This window comes from Monodelphis domestica, chromosome 3 (assembly GCF_027887165.1).
Source record: "Monodelphis domestica isolate mMonDom1 chromosome 3, mMonDom1.pri, whole genome shotgun sequence".
Classification (NCBI taxonomy): Eukaryota; Metazoa; Chordata; class Mammalia; order Didelphimorphia; family Didelphidae; genus Monodelphis; species Monodelphis domestica.
In genome coordinates this window covers 334,941,981-334,963,284 of record NC_077229.1, presented here as the reverse complement: position 1 = coordinate 334,963,284, position 21,304 = coordinate 334,941,981, and the positions used below count along the sequence as shown (strand labels likewise).

The window sequence follows — 21,304 nt, the reverse complement described above, 5'->3', positions numbered from 1 at the left end:
TTCCATTCATATGCCAAATATTAACCACTCTCCAATTGATGAGCCCCCATTTTATTTCTACTTTTTTGTAATAGTTCCCTTAATATGTTGAGATGCCACCTCCTTGGTGACATATATCCAATGATAAGATTATGAGGCTATGACCAGTTTTTTCTGAAACCTTGCTTTTAGTTCTCTCTTTTTTCTTTGTATTTTTAAGTCACCCACCTCTCCGAGTGTTCTAGAATGTTGTCAGGAATGGAAGTAAGATTCAGAATTCTTTAGAAGGCAGACACCATCCTTTTTCCTTTATTAAAAACTGAAGCACATCTTATTTTTGTTAAGGTCTTTCAAAGATTATTGATGATGGCTCAACAATCACATTTTTTCCCAATATTCTAGGATGTATAAAGTTCTAGACTACTGCGTGCTTTAAACTCATTGAGAATCACTACCTACTGTAAGACTGTCTCCTTAACTTATATTACTATTCCATGCTAACGATTTTTGTTCTATCATTCCTAATCTTTCTTAGCCCAAAAAGCATTTTTCAGTGAAAGTTGTCCAGAAGCAGAATGGAATGCCTTAGAAATAGTCTTTTCTTCATTGGAAGCCTGTAAAATTTGTATGTTTGAGCCTGACCTCCTCTCTATGTGGAATGATTAAAAAAAAACAAACAAACCTATATTTGGAGTCAGGAGATTTGGGTTAAAATCCTTGTTCTACTACAATCTTTTAATTTACTATAACCCTTGGGGTAAATGGCTTGATTTTTCAGGGCCTCAGTTTCTCATCTATGAAATCAATCAATCATATTAAGAATCTACTATGATGGACACTGTGCTAAATACTCGAATAAAGGAAAAAAAATCAAGACAGGCTCTGCCCTCAGGGAGCTGTCTATCTAAAGGAGTTAGATGTCTTTGAAGGGCCCTCAACTTTAAAGTTACTGTCTTTTGTTCTGTAAGGATAATTTAGGGTAATGACCTAATCTAAATTTAATTTTTGGTTGTCAGGGGATATCTCAAATAAAAGTACTCAAGTCAGTTTGAAAATATATGATGGATTAATCTATAGGGAAGAAATCAAGGAGAAGAGAGAGGGAGAGGGTATAGGATTTCTCCCGCCTGGCCTGTGCCAGAGGGAGTTCAAAGTCCTCCACCACAAGGTTTCTGAAGAAGATTAGAGGCTTCTAAGTGGATGGTGTTTGGAAACTCCAAGAGATTTCAGAGAAGACACTTCACTGAACTAGGTTACTAGGCTTCCTCCAGTATGGTATCAAGGAAAACTCACCACTAAAAACTGGACAATAGCAGCCACCACTCCAAGATGCCAACATGCTCAGCCAGCTGCTGCCAGCCACCTCTCTGCTGTTGTGAATCTTAGAATTTCTCAGAATTGTGAATCTTAAAAATTCTCAGACTCCATCTTAGAACATTTGGTTAGGATAATTCCCCATTTTAAAACAATGAAGGGACTTTGATCAGGAATATGGGAACTCTAACATTACTCCACCCATACTTACGCATACTTTAGGGGAAGATAAAGTTGTAAACTCCTGATTGAACAATGAAAAGTCCCCAACCCATACTTAAAGTGAAGCAAGAACCCTTAAGCTAGGTCTATTTTTAGATCTAATACAAAGGGGTGCTAAGTACCTATGAAGATCAAATTAATCAGGCAACTTGCAAAGGACAAGATTAATCTACTCAGGTGTGAATTACTCAAAAGTTTTAATCTACTCAGGTGTGAATTAAGAATGGTCAGTCCTTTGGAAAATGTCTACTGTGATTGGTAGACGTAGAAATTTAGGGGAGGTGACATAGGAGAAAATTTTCTTTAAAAGGAAGGGGTTTAGGCCTCTGAGTGAATTCAGCTTTGGAGCTGAATTGGAGGTCAGGACTCAGAGGAGGCTGCTGGAGCTCTCTTTCTCAGTGACTGAACTTAGTGCAGCTTCCTGAACTAAACTGGAGGGTCTCTCTGAACACTAGAGTTTTGCTTGGAAGGATCTTATGGTGAGTTGATAAAAGACTGACTAGTCTCTCTCTTAAGGATCAGGCCTAGGCCATGTTGACCTAGGCCCTTCATACTATATTTCTCTGATTCTCTCTCCTTTTTCTTAATTCCTTCATTTGCATTAATTAAAATCTCCATAAAAACCCAGCTGACTTGGGTATTTTCATATTTTGGGAAATTTCCAATGATGACCACTTTATTTTTAATGTAAAATCAAGACACATAAAAGTTATCTTTATGCTTTTGGCAATTCAAGTCTTGAACCCATATTTTTGCGGTCACAGTTTATGGCAACCACTCTTTTGTCTGTAATATTGTCCAAGAGACCCAAGAGAGGAAGCGACGCCAAATATATAGACGGTTTTACATCACTTTCCTGCATCTCACATGCACCAATGATTACCTTAGGCTTGACTTAGGACAGCCCAGGGGTCTGTCCATTTTTCTGCACATGTCTGTTGAAGGCCATTTCCTAAATACTTAATCCTTAAGTATGGGTGTAGACATTACTGATTTTGTTAGACTTAGTAGGGTAGAGTAATCTAAAGTTCACAGTTCCCTTGGAATTATAATTACATAGTCCTTTAGGTTTCTTAGAACACTTCATTCACAACAACCCTGTGAAGAAGGTAGAACAAATAATATTATCGTTATGTTGCAAATGATAAAATCCAGGCTTTAAGAGATAAAGGGATCTACAAATGCTTATAGAGTGATGTAATTAATTGTCTAATACAGAATTTGAATCCAATATCCTGACTTCAAATCAAGTTCTCATTCTCTGTCTCTCTCTCTCTGTCACACACACATGTTCCCTAATAAGTTAAGATGACATAAATTGTCTCCCAAGTTCCCCTTCAAGTTTGATTTATTCAACTATTTCAAAATTGTCAGCAAAACAAAAATTTACCACATGCTCTACTTTTAGAAGACTTCCAGGAAATGCCCAGGACATTGAAATCCCCATTGTCTCTTCAAGTTTGAGCATTCTACATTACATAAATGACTCCTTTATATGACTAGGCTGTCAGAAAATTATTTGTTTCTCCTTTTACACTCGCCCCAATTTTTGCTACCATGTTTCTATTCTAAACCTTCTGGGAACATGTATACTTTCTTGCAATATAGTGCAACTCTGATGTCCTTTCCAAAAAACTACATTTCTTTTTTTAATTAATTAGTTTGTGTGTGTGTGTGTGTGTATGTGCGTGTATGTGTTTGTTACATTAAAATACCCAATTAACTCCCTCCCTTCTTTCCCCCTATTAGAGAAGACATCATTTGACAAAAGTATATATATATATTCTAATTTGTTTCTATTAAATCAGTTCTTTCTTTGGAGGTGGATATATATACAAGTCATTTTTGAAAACTACTTTTCAAAATGATGAATATCTTTAAAATATATTTTATTATCAATTTTAGAAACATCAAAAAAATGAGCATTTCCTCTTATAGAGTAAATCTGAAAAAGAATATTATGTGAAACTGTGAGTCTAGTATGTATAGCTTGCTTTTCAAGTACAATAAATTCAACATATAGCTTTATTTTTAATTTAATTTCTTCTCAATGAAAAAAATTTCTCTCCCTCCTACCCATTGAAAAAGAAAAAAAAACCTTAAAACAAATATGTATAGTCAAGCAAAATAAATTGACTATGTTAAAAAAATATTTTGTTTCAGTTTGTATCCTAACCCTACTATAAGGAAGTGGAAAAAATGTTTCATTATAAATCCTCTGGAGTCATGATTGGTCATTGTGTTGATCAAGGTCAGTCTGTCAATAAGAAATTGCTTAAGTATGGTGTGCCAAACACTATGCTAAATTCTGGAAATACAAATACAAGCAAAAAGAAAGCTAGTTGGAGGCAGCTACCTGGCTCTGTGGTTGAAGAGCCAGGCCTAGAGATGGGACATCCTGGGTTCAGATTTGGTCTCAGACGCTTCCAACCGATGTGACCCTGAACAAGTCACTTAATCCCCTCTGCCTAGCTATTACTGCTCTTCTGCCTTAGAACCAATACAGAGTATTGATTCTAAGAGGAAGGTAAGGGTTTAAAAAAATTAAAAAACTAGTTCCTGCCCTCAAGGAGCTCACACTTGTATTAAAAAAAGATAAAAGCTGGAAGTTTGTACCCTGAGGGAAGTTTGGATTTTTGGTATGGAGAGGGGGAAAGAGAGGAGACCTCCCCTTCTCAAAGCAGGGTTCAGGGGAAACAGCAGATGTAACGATTTGGCTCAGAAAGAGGAGAGAGGATTTGAAGATTTTCCCCCTTCTGCCTTCCCTCCTTAGCTAAAGCTGCTCACCCAGGTTCGCTCTTGTCCCTCTTGTCCCCCCCTTCACTACTTGAGACCAAAGGGTCTCCCCTTGATCTGTTCACTCACACTCAGCTTGGGAAACAGATAATTTTTAATGGCAACTCAATCAGGTAATACAAAAGGAATAACGGGCAGGGAAGATTGGGAAAAGGAAAGTAGGGAAAAGGGGTCCCTGTCTCTATCTAAACCCTTTCCCCTCCCTCCTTGAGTTTGGGGGGAACTTAGGCCTTGGCAGCCTGAGACCCCTGAGAGAAAGTCAGCTTGACTCACCCCTGGGCAACAGGAGCTGAGGTAAAGTCTGCTCAGGTTTCTCTTCAGAAGTCCCTTCAATTGGGAAGTGTTGGGGGGAAAGATTTTCAGTCACCAGCAGGAAAAATGGGTAACCCTCAGGAGAAAGTCTTTTCCCCTACTTCTCTCTTTGGCTTCTCAAGACCGAGAGACCCTCACTGCTCTCCCAGCCAGAGTCTTCTCCTCCTCTGGATTCCACCCCTGGGGCCCCTCCCCTGTCAAAGTGATCAATTTCACATACTCTTCAGCCTGGCACTTTTTCTCTAGTGCCAACCTCTGTCACACACTTGAAATGGAGAAGACAACACCTAAATGGAGGCCAAAAAGTGGAGGCTAGGTACTCAAATTGGGAGCATGATGGCCAAGTCTGGAGAGATAGCAGAGCTGGAAGAGGAATTTAGAATGGTTGTCCTGGGGCCTTTCCTCAAATGGGAATTTCTTAAGGGAACCTTACCAATGGAAAAGATAGCCTTAGGGGTAGAGGGATACTCTAGGATGAGAAAACCCTTAAAACAGGAAAATCAAGTCCAGAATATCAGAAGCAGAATCTGAAGAGTATAGTTTTTAAGTGTTTCAAATTGTTGTCTTTATTGTTCAATATGTCTTTCAAAACTGCCCTATTTGCTCGGCTTCCTTCTTGTCTTCATTCTATTCTGTACTGTGAATTCAAGAAATAATTCTGCAACTCCTTTCTTTCCCGTTTTTTGACAACTCTATTGTTACCTTTCTTTTCTCCCACACACAATGTTTACCATTCCATTGCCATGTTTCAGTAAACTCAATATATCAAATTTCACTGATTGTTAAAGGTTATATTTTTTACTTCCTTGTATCTTAAAAAGTTCATTCTGTTAAGCTACTCATCAAACTCTGATATACAGATTTCTGAGTAGGTAAATATTATTGCTAACTTTTTCCTTTATTTTTTTTCTCCTGAGAATAGCTGTATACTTCCTGTACTATTGTTCTTTCTGTTTTATACCTGAGCTCTTCTATAATATCTGATTTTATAATTTATCATTTTTTTCTCTCTTCCTCTTAACCACAAGTCTCATCTAAAGTCCCACCTTCTGCAAGTGGTCTTCTGCTAGTGTCTTCCCACTATTATATATATATATATATGTATATATATATATGTATATATATATATGGAGACACACACACACACACACACACACACATATATATATATATATATATCTTGTTTGTACATAGTTGTTTGCATGTTGTTTCCCCCCCTTAGACTGTGTGCTGCCTGAGAGCAGGGACTATTTGTTACCTTTCTTCATAGCTTAACACAATGTCTCAGGCATAGGTGTCATTTAATAGATATGTGATAATTTTTTGACTTGACATGATGACTTGAGTATTTGAGGTACTGAGGCCTTCTGACTCTTCTCTTCACTTTGGGATTTCCTTTTGGGGGGCAGGGCCTTTAATTTTGTTGTAGTAAAGGACTTAAAATGAGAAAACTCTATCAAAGCAGATGTTAGAGTTACTTGTTATGGGGTAATTTCTTATGCCTTCTGTATGACTGGTGTTTCTTGGCTGTTTCTTCTTTGTCTTGATTCTCCTCTGCCTCACTGGAATCTTTTTTACCCTGGTTTATTTCATGAATAATTTTTTCAGTTCTATATATGTATCTATTTTCCTCTCTTGTTAGAAATTTAAAGGGTATTCCTCAAGATTTTTCCCTATCTCTTAGGGAGATTTGTTGGAGTAATTGCACTGGGATGGAAAACATGGCATATAGTTTAGGTTTGTGGACAGTTCCCTTATCCATAAATCCTTGATCATAGGATAAACTGTAATGTTTTGTGGATCCTGGTAAAAAGATTCCTCCCAATTTCATAAATCCACATGATCACTGTCCTTTCCTGTTAGGTGTTAGCAATTAGTAGTAATTATACCAACAGATGTTAGCAAAATAGTTTACTTGCCTCTTTCTGCTTCATTTACAGAGAAACCTTTGTTGTCCTTGGGTTTCTTTTCAGTTTACTGATCTGTAACAGAAAAGAGTTAGATTCAATAATTTTCTAACAAATATTCTGTGTTCAAGAACTTCTTTTTTTGTGATTTTATGTAGTTTTTTATCTTTCCTTTTGCAACATATTGTTGATCATGTTTTGTTAATAATGAAATCATGATCAACTTAATGTACTTAAGCAAATATTTTAAAAAGCACCAACTTTCTATAGATATCTGTTCTAGATTCTGAGGATGGATCCTATATATAAACAACTTTTTTGTAATTTGAGTGTGGAAAGTTCAGTATGTGTCAGCAAGATGGGAAGAAACTACTCCTTCACTTCATGTTAGAGACTTGGTGGAAGAGATGGAATTTTAGATCTTTGAATAAATTGAAGAAGTTCGAAAAATGCTATAGTTGTCCCTGACTCTTTCCTATCCCCTACTTCTCATATCCAGTTAGTTACCAGGTCCTGTCAGTTCCATCTTTACAACATTTTTCACAATCATTCCTTCCTCTGTTCCTTTATTATCACCCTAGTAGAAACTCTCATTATCATCTGCCTAGATTATTCAAGTAGCTTTCAAATGGCTCTTCTTATTTCCATTCTCTCTTTGTTCAATTCCATTCTTCCCAGGACTGCTAGGTTAATCTTCCTTATATGTTGATCTCCTATTATAATACCTCTGCTCAAAATCCTTTAGTAGTTCCCTTGTGAACAAAGGCCAAAGGTCTTAGCCTGATATGCAAGTTCTTCCAAGATCTGATATGATTCATCCAACAAGTATTTATCTGGCACCTACTGTGTGGCAGACACTGAACCTACAAAAGTTGACTGGTTATATGATAAGAGTACAAATTAAAGAGTTTGATCTAATAATCCACCAAAGAGAAGCCAAATGGATAAAAAATGACTATTGCTTACACTATAATATGCTATTGAAAGAACAACTTATAAAGATTATCCATTAGTATAAGTATCTTGGACAGACAGTACAAATGAAAATATGTGGGATCCTGTATTAAATAAGAAGAAGATGGACTAGCTTGTCCTTGGGAAATTGTACTTTTGGCTTTAATAATAATGATAATACTAGTTAGCATTTACATAATGCTCTAAAGTTACAAAGCATTCCACAAGCATAATCTTATTCTGGCAAAAATCCTATAGAGCAGGTGCTATTGATATTCTCATTTTCTAGATGAGGAAACCAAGGCTGAGGGGAGATGAATTACTTGCCCAGTGTCACATAGCTAGCAAGTGGCTGAGGCAAAATTTGAATTTACCTCTTCCTTGCTCCAAATCCAGTGTTCTATGTACTAAACTGCCTAGCTCCTCTCAAGAATGCTAATAATTCATATCCATAATTGGCAACTACACAACATTACCAAAAGAATATCATGTTTAGAAATTTGGCTAAGATGCAAAATGATAATTCCTGAAATTGGTTAGGCTTTTAAGAAATTAACTGATGTCAAAGCCAATAAAACGGTTAGTTTGGACAAATTGATAATATTCACTCTAAAACATATAAGCTAAAATACTTCTCTGCAAATGTCTTGCCTTATGACTCTTTTTGTTCATATACTTCTTTGATAATGTCCTTTACACTGTTTCTCTTGCCTGTTTGTTCACCTCTGGTATGTTGCAGCTTTCCAGTGCCCACTATACACCTCTTCACTGTCATTTTGGTGATCTTCAATTTCAGTTCTTCAGAAACTGTAGAAATGTATGAATCAAAGCTGAACAACAGCAAAAGAATTTTTTTAATGTCTCTGTGTTTCTGTCAATGAAGGAAATGTAACCTGACAATTTCTTTACATCATTCATTTCTTTGATGACATCCTTTATACTTCTTTTCTTTCACATTTCCTTGTTTATAATGGGTTGGAGCTTGTTCTTACCTACTATGCACATTTCCATGATTCTCAACTTGGTTTCTTTTTGGTCTATTCTGTGACTTGCAACCACAATATCATTAGAAGAATATTGGCATTAAAAAGATGGGTCTTTGTTTCCATGGAGAAGCATGAGGTTATGAAAAGAACTATATAATTTTCATAATGCAACCTGTTCTTCTCCTGTTCATTTCAGGGTCCACCTACTTGTCTTTTTTAAAACCCTTACTTCTGTCTTAGAATCATTACTTAAGTATTGGTTCCGAGGCAGAAGAATGGTAAGAGCTAGTCAAGTGTGTCAAGTGACTTGCCTCGGATGTCACAGCTAGTAAGTATCTGAGGTCACATTTGAATTCAGGACCTCTTGTGACTCTCTATCCATTAACTAGCTAGGTTCCCCTTCCTGTTTTGAGTGCCTGAGTCCTGAATACTCTCTTATCCAATTCAATTTTATATTATCATCTGGGTCATAGGCTTTTTAAAAATCCATTGTTTTCTCCTCTTATGGCAATTAGGTAGAACTCTTTAGAGTGATTTGGGTATCATTATGAGACTCTGTAGATGAGAAACTCTTACTACTATTTATTATCTTCAGAAAATGTTTAGTAATTGCCTATTCCTATAGTACTTTAAATATTACTCAATTGTCTAATTGTCATAATATCATAGTAGATCTTCCCTCTTATTCTGTCGTGGTACTTGTAGTTGCTGCAATTAAAGTAGTAAATTTTGTTCTATGGCATTTTTCTGGAGATAAATAATTTTGAACTATAAAAGCATTATATATTATGTGGAATAACACATAACTAGCTAAGATTCAAATATAAGAAGCATTTATTAAATATCCATTGGTTGCAGAGCACTATCTCAGGTTCTAAGACACCCATAATTTAGATAAGATCTATGTTTTTGATTTCAGAATTTACAGTGCATTAGGGGAATAAGATACCAACACAAATAAGCTATGATGCACTATTTTTTATGAAACATATTAGAAAGCCATAGAACAAAGTACAAGGGGAAAGATGCATTACTTAGAACTAGTGATGGAAAGAGTGTAGTTTGATTTGGGTTTAAAACAGTAGGCATCCAGAAGTTGTGATGAATGCTCGTAATCCTTGCTACTAGGGAGGTTGAGCTACAACCAGCCAAGTATCTACTCTAAGTCAAGTACATATATAGTGAATCCTCACGAGGAGGGTGGGGACCATACTGCCTATCGAGGGATGAACTGTCCCAGGTGAGAAACAGCAGGTTAAAATTCCCATGTTGATTAATAATTGGATTGGACCTATGAGTGGCCATTGTACTTACAGGCTGAGTAAGATAGCAAAATCCAGGCTCCAAAATATGTGTGTGTGTGTGTGTGTGTGTGTGTGTGTGTGTGTGTGTGTGTGTGTGTGTGAATGATAATGAGAAGGCATGAGAGCATCTTATCAGTAGGCAAAGACAGGACATGAGTACATCCCAGGCCTGGGGAACAGCCTTACCAAAAGCATAGTGGTATAAAAATGCAGTGTATAGTAGAGAATAGGGAACTGTGCAGTTCTGCTAAATGTGAATGGAAGGAAGTAGAATGAAATACAGTTTAAAAGAGCTATGGAATACTTTGAATACCAGACAAAGGACTTTGAACTTCATTAGGGAGACTGTAGACACTGAAAGTTTCTGAGCAGAAAAATGAGATCAAAAGCTAACAAAGCAGTAGATGTTTTTTGATTAATTTATTAACTCTTGTTGTCATCTAGTAGAGGTTAGGACTCTGTAAGAATGAGACATTATTCAACTAAATTTTTGAGACATGGATATAAAGAAAGGTCTGGAACATGGAGTGCTGCCAGGAATAAGGGGCAAGAAGGTTAGATGTCACTCTGGTGGCAGGTAGGCAGCATTTTGAATAAGCCTGCTATGAGGATTGAAAGACACTAAAAAGATGGCAGAAGATGTTTCTGAAGACTAATTTCACTAAAAGATCATAGAGATGACAGGATCTTGGATTTACAGTGGGAAAGGAAACTACAAGTCTTCTAAGTCCAACCCTTTCATTTTTTAGAAGAGGAATCTGAGACTGACAGAGTTAAGGGACTTGTATGAGTGTATACACAGCCAGTTAAGTGGCAGAGCTGGGATTCATATGGTCCTCCAGTCACCAAATCCAACACAGCTTCCACTGAAGTGTGATGCCTTACCTGCCTTCCCTCAACTGGCTGTGTCAAGAGCAAACTTTCAGGAGCAGCAAGGTGATTTGGTAGATAGAGAACCAGGCCTGGAGATGTGAGGTCCTAGTTCAAATCTGTTCTCAGATACTTCCTAACTGTGTGAGCCTAGGCAAGTCACTTGACTCTAATTGCCTAGCCCTTATCACTTTTCTGTCTTGGAACTTATCCGTAGTATTGATTTTAAGATGGAAGGCAAGGGTTTAGCTGGAAGAGACATCATAGACCATGTAGTCCACAACCTGCTTCCTTTCTAGACTAGAAAACTAAGGTAAATGAGTTAGGGGAGATTATCTTTCCTAAGGCTGTATAGGCAATAAATATCAGTTAAAATTTAAACCCATTAAAACTAATATAGCTAAGATTAGAAGGAAAGAAGAAAACTGGGAAAAAATTTTATGGCCAGTTTCTTGGATAGAGGTCTCATATCTAAAACATATGGAGAGCTTTGCCAAATTTATAAGAATATGAGTCATTCCCCTAATTAATAAATGGTCAAAAGAAATGAACAGGTTTTGGATAAAGAAATCAAAGTTGTATATAACTATATGAAAAATACTCCATATCATTATTGATTAGAGAAATGGAAATCAATACAACTCTGAGACATCATCTGACACCTTTTAGCTTGGCTAAAGTGGCAAAAGGGCAAAATGACAGGTGTTGGAGGGGATGTGGGAAAAACATTAACATAGTGTTGGAGGAAATGTGAACTGATCCAACCATTTTGGAGAGCAGTCTAGAATTTCCCCCCCAAAAAATTATAAAATCTTGCAATATCATTATTAGGTTCATTTCATAAAGTAATCAGGGAAAAAAGGAAAATAACCTATATGCTCCAACATGTTTATATCATCCATCTTTATTGTGGCAAAGAACTAGAAATTGAGGTGCTGCCCATCAGTTGGAGAATGGCTAAACAAGTAACATCATATGATTGTGATAGAATACTACTGTGTTGTAAGAAATAATGAGCAGATTAATTATTTAAAAATGAGAAGACCTACATGAAACTGAAGAGTGAAATGAGAAGAACCAAAAGAACATTATATACAGCAACAAAAATATTGTTTGAAGAATGACTTGTGTATGCTTATCTCCAGAGAAAGAATTGATACATAGAAACAAACAAGACATAGTTTTATAAATATATATATGTATATATATATATATATATATATATATATATCTTTTTTGTTGAATGATGCACCTTCCCTAGTGTAGAGAGGGGAGAGAGGATGGGAGATACCTGAAAATGTTAATATAACACATAAACAATTAATTTTTTTTTAAATGTAAACTCAGTGAAGTCACTGAACACTTCTGCAGTGTTCAAAACTTCAACCCAGAAGCAGATTATCTACAAATGATTTAGTGCTAGTCTCTCCATAATAAAGATACAATGAATTCTGAATGAATGGTACTTCCCTTTTGCAGCTGCTATCTAACTGCTATAAACAGTTTTGCCTACAGGACCCCTGAGGAATAGTCCCTGGAATAGCAAAAGAAGACTACTTTCTAAAATATTACAAAGATTAAGAATTAGTAATTATTTTCATTTTGTTAAAAATGTACATACATACATACATACATACATACATACATACATACATATAATGCCACCTAGGAAGTAAAGTAGTAATTCGGTTCAATTTAAAAGAAATATTTATCAACTTGAGACTGTGCTAGGTGGGAAATAAAGACAAAAGCATAACAGTCCCAGTCTTCAAGTAGCTCATGTTCTGTCAGAGAACAGAACAGAAGACATTGTGACACAGTGGAGAGAGCATCTGGGTTCATTACTATCTTGCCTCTGATACTACCTGAGAGACCAGAGGCAAATCACTTATTCTCATGGCTGCCAGTTTCCTCATTTGCAAAATAAGAGATTTGGACTGGACAGTACTTGAGTTCCTTTTCATCTCTAGGTTTAAGTTTTCCTCTTTAATATTCTGAGGTACAAAGGATTCAGTTCAATTTCACTCCTAAAGAGGAGGTAATAGAGGACATCACCTAATGAGGAAACATCTATCTTCAATTTGAATCTCATTTAAGATATTTTTCATGTTATTGACAAAATATTTAACCGTCATTCATCTCTTTATTTTATGCCTCACTTGATATTCATGATCAGAAAAATGTAAAATAAGCTTACATACGTTATAACTTTCTGTTGTTATTTAGTCGTTTCAGTTTGTGTCCAACTCTGTGACGTCTTTTGGGGTTTCCCTGGCAAAGATACTGGAGTAGTTTGCCCTTTCCTTTTCCAATTTGTTTTACAGATGAGTAAACTGAAACAGTCAGGGATGAATGACTTGCCCAGGGTCACACAGCTGGTAAATATCTGAGGCCAGTTTTGAACTTAGGAAGATGAATTTTCCTGATTCCAGACCCAGTATTCTATTTATTGATCTGCTTAACTACCCATTGTAACATTTAAGGATTAAGTTTACCTTAAAACTTATGTAAGAAGGTCTCTTGACGTTATCTTATTTTATTTATAAAGATAGTAACATACTATTTTTTACTTCATAATCCTTTTTTTTAAAGCCCTTACCTTCTATCTTGGAATCAATACTGTCTATTGGCTTGAAGGCAGAAGAGCAGTAATAGCTAGGCAGTGGAGATTAAGTGATTTGTCCAGGGTCACATAGGTAGGAAGTGTCTGAGACCAAATCTGAACTCAGGATTTCCCATGTCTAGGCATCAACCACAGAGCCAGGTAGCTGTCCCCCTTCATATTACCTTTTAAATTACCTTACCTTCTATTTTAGAATCAATACAATATCCAAGAATACAAGTATTCATTCCAAGACACAAAAACTATAAGGGGTAGGCAGCTGGGGTTAAGTGATCTCTGGATCACACAGCTAGGAAGTGTCTAAGTTCAGATTTAAACCCATGACCTCCTATCTCCAGGTCTAGCTCTCTATCCACTACATAAGTGCCCCTTTTATGTTATTTTTTAACATATGCATGGGAGAAATCTTTTGAGACAAATTTTTTTTTAAAAATAGTAAGTACAGTGGATGTTGTATTCTGTACAACTACATTTCAGGAAACCATGTGAAGGCAAAATGTGAGCTCTGGGTACTCTCACTGGTGGTGATTGTTCAAGGATGCCTTGGTGTGTGTTTTGATTATTTTCATAAATAGACACATGGATTTCTAGTTATTTATGTTTTATAAATAATAAATTCTGAAATTTATCCTACACCTCCTATATCTTCCTCTCCATTTGATACTTAGAAAAATTTTCTCAGAAAGCCTTCTATCAGGGCCCCACCCTGAATATATTTGGAATAGTGCCATTTATATTTTCACTAGAAGCATATCATGAACTGGGATGTTAAAATCTAAATATTAGAACTTCCTTGTTTCTGATGGTGTACAGGGTTTGTAACTGAAATTTCTGAAGATATTTCCTATCTTTTGGCTCTGTAGTTCCATTTTGATCCTTAAATGCCTTCTGAATGGCCTTGCTGATTATTGGTTGGGCCTTTAAATGAGCTTTTTAGTTTTTCCTTCTAGGGCATCTCTCTGTTTTATGAGGAAATACTGCTCATAATTTTCCAACATCCTCCTCCTCCTTCAAGAGGAATTTTCTTTTAAATTTGTGCTTATTGACTGAGGTTTTAGGGATCTTTGCTCTTAGGGATACTTTACTTCTTTGTGTCAATAAAAGACAGACTCTTTTCAGCATCTCTGGTGAAGCTTAAGGTAGCATTTGGTGGTCTTGCTTAGGTTTGTTTTTTTTGTTATTGTTTTAGTTCACCACCAGAAGGACCAGATGCAAACATGATGCAAAAATTTCATTTTGATTTTACTGTGAAAAGAATTTTTTAATTCTATCTATTTTTATTTGCTTCATTGATTTTTAAAAAGGCATGCATCAATTATCACATCTTGGCCTTTCCAGGTATTCTTAAATTCTGATCCTTCCAGTGTTAAACATTCTATCTGTATTCTTATTTCTACTTTGAATTGACTTAGAAATATTCTTCATAAACACTACAAAGGTAGCCAGGAGATTTCTGAATTAGTACAGTTCAATTTGATGAGGTTTTGTTGATTATTTATGCTATTTTGCTTTGTCATCTTCTCAGGAGATTAAATTTTGGAGAGAAAAAAACTAAAATGATTTAACATCCAGGAAAGAGAAGAGTAAGATTTCCTTCCTTCCTTCCTTCCTTCCTCCCTCCCTCCCTCCCTCCCTCCCTTCCTCTCTCCCTCCCTTCCTCTCTCCCTCCCTCCCTCCCTTCCTTCCTTCCTTCCTTCCTTCCTTCCTTCCTTCCTTCCTTCCTTCCTTCCTTCCTTCCTTCCTTCCTTCCTTCCTTCCTTCCTTCCTTCCTTCCTTCCTTCCTTCCTTCCTTCCTTCCTTCCTTCCTTCCTGTCTCCCTCCCTCCCTTCCTCTCTCCCTTCCTCCCTCCCCTTCCTTCTTCCTTCCTTCCCTCTCTCCCTCCCTTCCTTCTATCCCTTCTTCTCTTCCCTCCTTCCTTTCCTGACAGAATAATTTCTCCAAAAACTTGTTTTTTTAAGTGTTCCATACCTTCAAGACATTTCTTTAAATATACTTAAAAATTGTATCTTTTCTTTGCACTATTGATTTATGCTCATTTGTAGGTTACTTTCTTAGTGTTAGAAATTTTTCATGTATAATTTCTTTTTAAGAAAAACCCTTACCTTCTGTCTTAGAATTGTTATTAAGTATCAGTGCCAAGGCAGAGGTGCAGTAAGGACTAAGCAATTGGGGTTAAGTGATTTTCCTTGGAGCCACAGAGCCAGGAAATATCTGATGCCATTTTTGAATCTCGGATCTCAGGTCTGTCATGTACATATTCTTCATACATATTAAGCACCTTGAACACCTAGCCCATGCCTTTTCTTTTTTTGCATCTTTTCATACTGGTGTAAGCATAGAACACAGTGATGATGACTTAATGTTTCTGACTAATGATTTTTATGTTTCATTTCACAGGCAGGGAGCACTAAGCGTGAAATGACCTTCACCTTTCAACAGGAGGACTTAAAACGTGACTTTAGTAAAAAAATATCCTATCAACAATTGTTCCCTTTGGCCATGGCAGAAGATGTGAGAACAGCTGACACCAAAAAAGCCCACAGAGTCCCTGAACACGAAAAAGAGAACACTCGATCCATCTGTCTCCTGGAACAAAAACGCAAAGTGGTTTCGTCAAATATTGATGTTCCTCCGGCAAGGTAAGAAAGAACAAAACACATATCCGATCAACTGATGTCTATTAAGTGCTTTTTTATGCAGGAAATATCTGTGGGCCTGGTCCAGTAATTAGGTGGAAAACATTCAAAAGTTCTGATAAATCATTCTTCTTCACTCATCCAAGGTGATAAACAGAAACCTCTTGCCAAAAACTTTCCTTCTTGAAATGCCGATGATTGCTCTATGTTTCTGAGTCTGAGCTTTAGTCAGGCTGTCGGAGTTGGAGCTAATGTAGAAGAGGGGCACTAAGGGAGCAATATTTGAAGATAAGGAAATTGTAGGAGGAAAAAGGAGGAAAAATAGGAAAATCTACCCTCCCAAATAGTGTGTAGAAACAAATATAGGCAAAAGGATAAGTACATGTTAGTCTTTTTCTATAATGCTATGTTTGGCATTGGGATAGGGTTTGGATCTGTGATTTCGTTGTCATTGGTAATGTACAAGTAACAAAACCATCTTTCCAAGTACAAATTTTGATCTTTGCTGCAATTTATAGTCATAGAGAGTTGCCTGGAATGTCAGAGGGTTAAGTGATTTGTGTAGGGTATGTCAGAGGGTATGTCAGAGGCAGGATTTGAACCTAGGTCTTCCTGGTTCTAAAGTCACCCTTCTAGACTCTTAGCCATGTTCCTTCTCAGTTATAGCATAGAATTCACTCTGAGGCAAGTTGGCCTCAAAATCTATCTGAGATGCTTTATTGGCTTTATTTTATACTATTTTACCTATGCAGTGTCCAGGAGAATTGACTTAAATGATATTGCAACAAAGTTCTGATGTATTACAGATAGTCACAATGGACAAAAAGAAGAAATGTAAAATACATCCAGGTAGGAAAATGTGATTTGATTTTGACTGTATAAACCCTTACCTTCTGTTCTAAGTCAGAAGAGCAACAAGGACTAGGCATTTGCGGTTAAGTGATTTGCCTGGGGGGCACACAGGTAGGAAGTGTCTGAGGCCAGGTTTGAACCCAGGAAATATGTAATTTTAAAATCCCAATGGTAGAAATTAAAAGAAAGACTGTAATCAAAGAGAACAAATAAAAATCTCACATACTCTTCGAGCAGCTACAACACAGAGAGTTGCTTTAGTTTTAACATGTACACCATATTTTGTTGCAAAAACTTTGCTAGCAAAACATTAAGATAAAAAATTTTTAGTTTTAAACAAATGCATTTCTGACAGCTAGTTCAAGGATAAGAATCTTTTAAAAAGCAACACATGCCCCCTTTGTATTCTAACCTTTTTGTTTCTAATAAAGAGATTAGTTTGCATTTGGCTAAAGTTTCAGAAATTGGCAAAGAGGATTACAATTCAGGTGGGGATGAAAACCTGAAAGATAATAGCTTGTTTTCATTGTTTGAACTCTGTTTTGGGTTTAGTTCAAAAGTAACTTTCCCTAGAAGTTGTTTTTCAGTGTTCTACCATCTTGCCAAATTTGTAAGACTCTAAAATTTCAAACCACTTTGTTTTCTCCATCTTCGCTGCCAAACTACGTAAGTGTGTTAAATTCTCATATGCCTACTACATGTTTTTAGCTACTTAGAGTCCTTCATGTGGCTTGTCTTTCAAATAAAGTCTATTTAAAGTTGTTTTTTTTTTAATTGATCAAATGTTTTTCCCTAAGGATTTGGTAACTACAAGTTGCTTTTACATCTTGGAACTATGTAAATATGGGTCATTCAGTTGAAAATACAAAAGTTGTATGTTAGAAAGGTGAGACCCTAAGTTTTACTTTTCTTTCCTTTTGAGCTTTTAAGGAAAGAAAAGAATAGGCCTTAATATCAAGGAGTTTAATAATAATTCAGCATTACAATATTAGAATTTAAATCAATTCAACATAATTTATGTCATTTTTTTTTTGTTAATGCACCTTTGGCATTTATCTCAGGTTTTTGCCAACCTACTTGTAGTAGGTTAAATTAAATATGCTTTCTTACGTTAATGTAGTACTTACTGTTGTCCCAAAAGTCTCGGTGCAGTTTTAAGCCATTAAATTGACTCTAAAGCTGGATATGTAAAGTGTTTTGCAAGCTTTAAGACTATATAAATGTCAACTATTATTATTTTTTTGTTATAGGCATCATAATAGAAAGTGTTATGTTTTGAAAGGGAGGGAGGTAATGATGAAAAGAAGTAAAAGGTCCTTTGTTCAGTGTTCTCTGATTGTATTTTTCCATCCTTTTAAATGTACTAAATGTAATTAAGAAGCATAACAGTCAAGCTAGGGTTGTAGCAAGACTGGTGAATGATGTAGAAAAATTAATTAGGTTTTAAATCCATTAATGTACAGCAGAATACACTAGTGACAAGATATGATTTACACTTATTAATTCCTTAAGGGAAGTTCTAGTTGAATTTTCATCATTTGGGGCTTCCAGTAATCCCACCATTTCATCACTATGGTATAAATTTAATAATTTCAAGTTATGCAAATAGGATGGTGAAGTAAATTGATCATTTTCTCTGATGATGACAAAGCATAAAGAAATTGATGAGTGTCATGGTCTATTTTCACATCATTTCTCTTTTGTCTCTAAAATTGTCACATGCTTTCATGTCCATTTTAAAATGTTTATTTAGGACAAAATTAAACCTTCCTCTCTCTTCTGAGTAGATCACAATTTTGTCTTAAGCAAATTAGTTTTCCTGCCTTAAGGAGACACTCTACATTTCATTTATGATATAGAGGAAACAACAAAACCTCTAGTTATTACTACAAAAGCATGACCATAGCAATTCCCCACTCAAGGTTTCCTATTGCCTCTAGGAATAAAACACAAAATACTTATCTTTAGTTTTAATCCCTTCACCATCTAGTCTAAACCCATTTTCTGAAATGAAATTCACAGGATCTTTCATATATTCTATTACAGTTAAACTGGGCTGCTCACTATTCTCTATTTAAGACATTCTATTTCCTGCCTTCATGACTTTGTACAAGAGGTCCACAGGCAGAAAAATGCTTTCCCACCCTACCTCCACCTCTCATAATACCTAGCTCCTTTCAAACCTCAGCTCCCGTTTTCTCTACTACAGACATATCTACCTGATGCCCCAAATTTTATTGTCCTTTTTTCCTCCTTGAAATTATTTTGTATATAGTGTATATTATATGTATGTATGTATTATTTTTTGTATTATTTGTATATATTCTTTATATTGTTATTCCCCCCCCCCCATAAAAGATAAACTTCTTGCAGTCAGGGATTGTTTTATTTTTTTCTATTGATTTCCAAAAACTTGCATGTAACTTAATAAATGCTCATTTTAAAAAGATGCCATTTGGGGAAATGCAAACTCTACAAGGAAAGTGGCATTTGTATTTATAAGGAATATTATAATATGCATATGCAAAATGGTCATTGGGATTTACTCAATGAACTCTTTTAGAAGGAGAGGTTTTAAAAAAAATTTTTTTTTCAGCCAACAAGGTATCATTTAGTAGGGTTACTATCTTCCTAAGAAGCTAATTTGATATCAGAACCAGGAGAATGTAGCTCATTGAAAACTCCTTTTATAATGATATGTTCTTCTTATTAATTTGGTTAGCTTTAATATTTCTTGAGTAGCTCCTTTATGCCTGAAGTTATTTTATTATTAATGCCTTCTGGAAAGAGAAAGAAAAGATAGGAGAAAGAATAGGAATATTTTTCTGAAAACCAGAGGGGATTTGTAAATAGTCCACATTGTAGATTAGGTAAAATAAGCAGTTCTAAATTAAATTACTATACATACATTTTGCTGTATTATTTTTTACTTAAAATATTACTCTTCTTAATAACATTTCACGTGTTTTAGTCACTTTACCTAGACTGAAATTTCTTTAAGGATAGAGATTGTTTCTTTCATTCTTCTGGTTTATTACTCTGTGACCCCTGATTCCTTACACTCAGTAATTTCTTGTCAATCAGTTATATGCCTGGGAAAATATTTAGAGGTACAGTCTTCCAAGAACAAATACTGGTATGTGAGCTCTGTGTGCAGCTGCCGATTGCTCTGGTGAGTTTCCAGCTATTAAAACTTATAAAGATACAAAGTACTAATTAATAATACATATACTCAGAGTTTAATTGTGTGATATTCTGGAATTTATTTTTCTAATCTGAAAGATTTATAGGAAAACATTTGTAAATAACCCAATAATTTTTGGTGAATGCTTTACAAATGCTAATATCAACAATAACAACAAAAAAAACTCTAAGAAACTAAGAAAACAAACCCACTCATTAATTGGTAGTTACGAGGAAGACTGACTGATAAATTGTATAAACCTTTTATATAATCACCCTCTCTTTGCTCAAGCATAGCAACATTAATAAAGTTGAGTTTTTAACCATACTGTTAATGTATAGAGAGCTGAAGCCTTTATCTCTGCACATACTTTTTAAAAGTTCTTTCTTACCTGAAGAAGTACTAGGCAGTGGTGGAAGGAACAGTGGATCTGAGGTCCAAGAATTTATTTGAATCTTGGCCATGTTAACTTACTGCTTGTGATCCTTTACCACCCTGGGCCCTCACTGACTTTCATTGTAAAAATAAAAAGATTAGACATGATGATATACTTTAAGGTCCTTTCCAATTCTAAGTCCTGTGACCTTTACCTCTTCCTGAAAATTTTCAGATCATACTCTGCAAGTCCTGTTTTAAATCAGATCTTTCTTTTTAATCAACTCACTAATTCTACTTTAATCAACTGTTTACCTTGTGAAGTATAATAGAGAGAATTCTGGACTTGGAGTCAAGAGACACAGAGTTCAGTTCTGCTGAGATTCTTCCTAGCAGTGTGACACATTGCAAGTTACTTAGCTTCTGAGTGGCACAGTATCTTCATATGTAAAATAAGACTAATGATTCCTTACTACTTAATTCACAAGCACTTTGTTATGTGCTTTAAACATATGGTCTCTTTTGATCTTCACAACAACCCTGAGAGATAGGTGTTATTAATTTCCCTATTTTACAGGTGAGGAAACTGAGGCAAATAGAGGCGAAATATTTTGCACAGCGTAAGATGAGAATGAAAGCTCTTTGCAAACTTTGAAGTGTCCAAGAGATGTGATCTATTGTTATTATTATAGGTTAGAAAATATTTGACAGGCAAGATGGCATAACTGTTAGAGAAATAACCTTGGAGCCAGAAGGATCTGAATTCAAGTCTTGCTTCTGATATATACTGGCTATGGCATCTAATCAGATCTTAATAACTCTAAGTTATAGAGAATGTGTTTGCCTATGTTAGTAGTGGAAATTTCCTCACCTAGGAGTTCCCCACCCCAGTGAAATTACAGATGCAGTCCCTATCTTTAGGGAACATTTCTATAAAGATACAATAATCAGTTTAGTGATCTGGTATGATTATTTCCCTTAGAGTATGCT

General features: G+C 35.7%; 1 protein-coding gene across 2 annotated transcripts in view; it reads left to right on the top strand.

Annotated features, from left to right (window-relative positions):
• ZNF704 (zinc finger protein 704) overlaps nucleotides 1-21,304 on the top strand; it is a 374,748-nt gene that overhangs the window by 101,968 nt on the left and 251,476 nt on the right. For both annotated transcript variants that reach the window (XM_001377311.5, XM_007486910.3), the window contains exon 2: nucleotides 15,665-15,906. In XM_001377311.5, coding sequence (XP_001377348.4) covers nucleotides 15,665-15,906 — 242 coding nt within the window. The remainder of the gene's footprint in view (nucleotides 1-15,664; nucleotides 15,907-21,304) is intronic.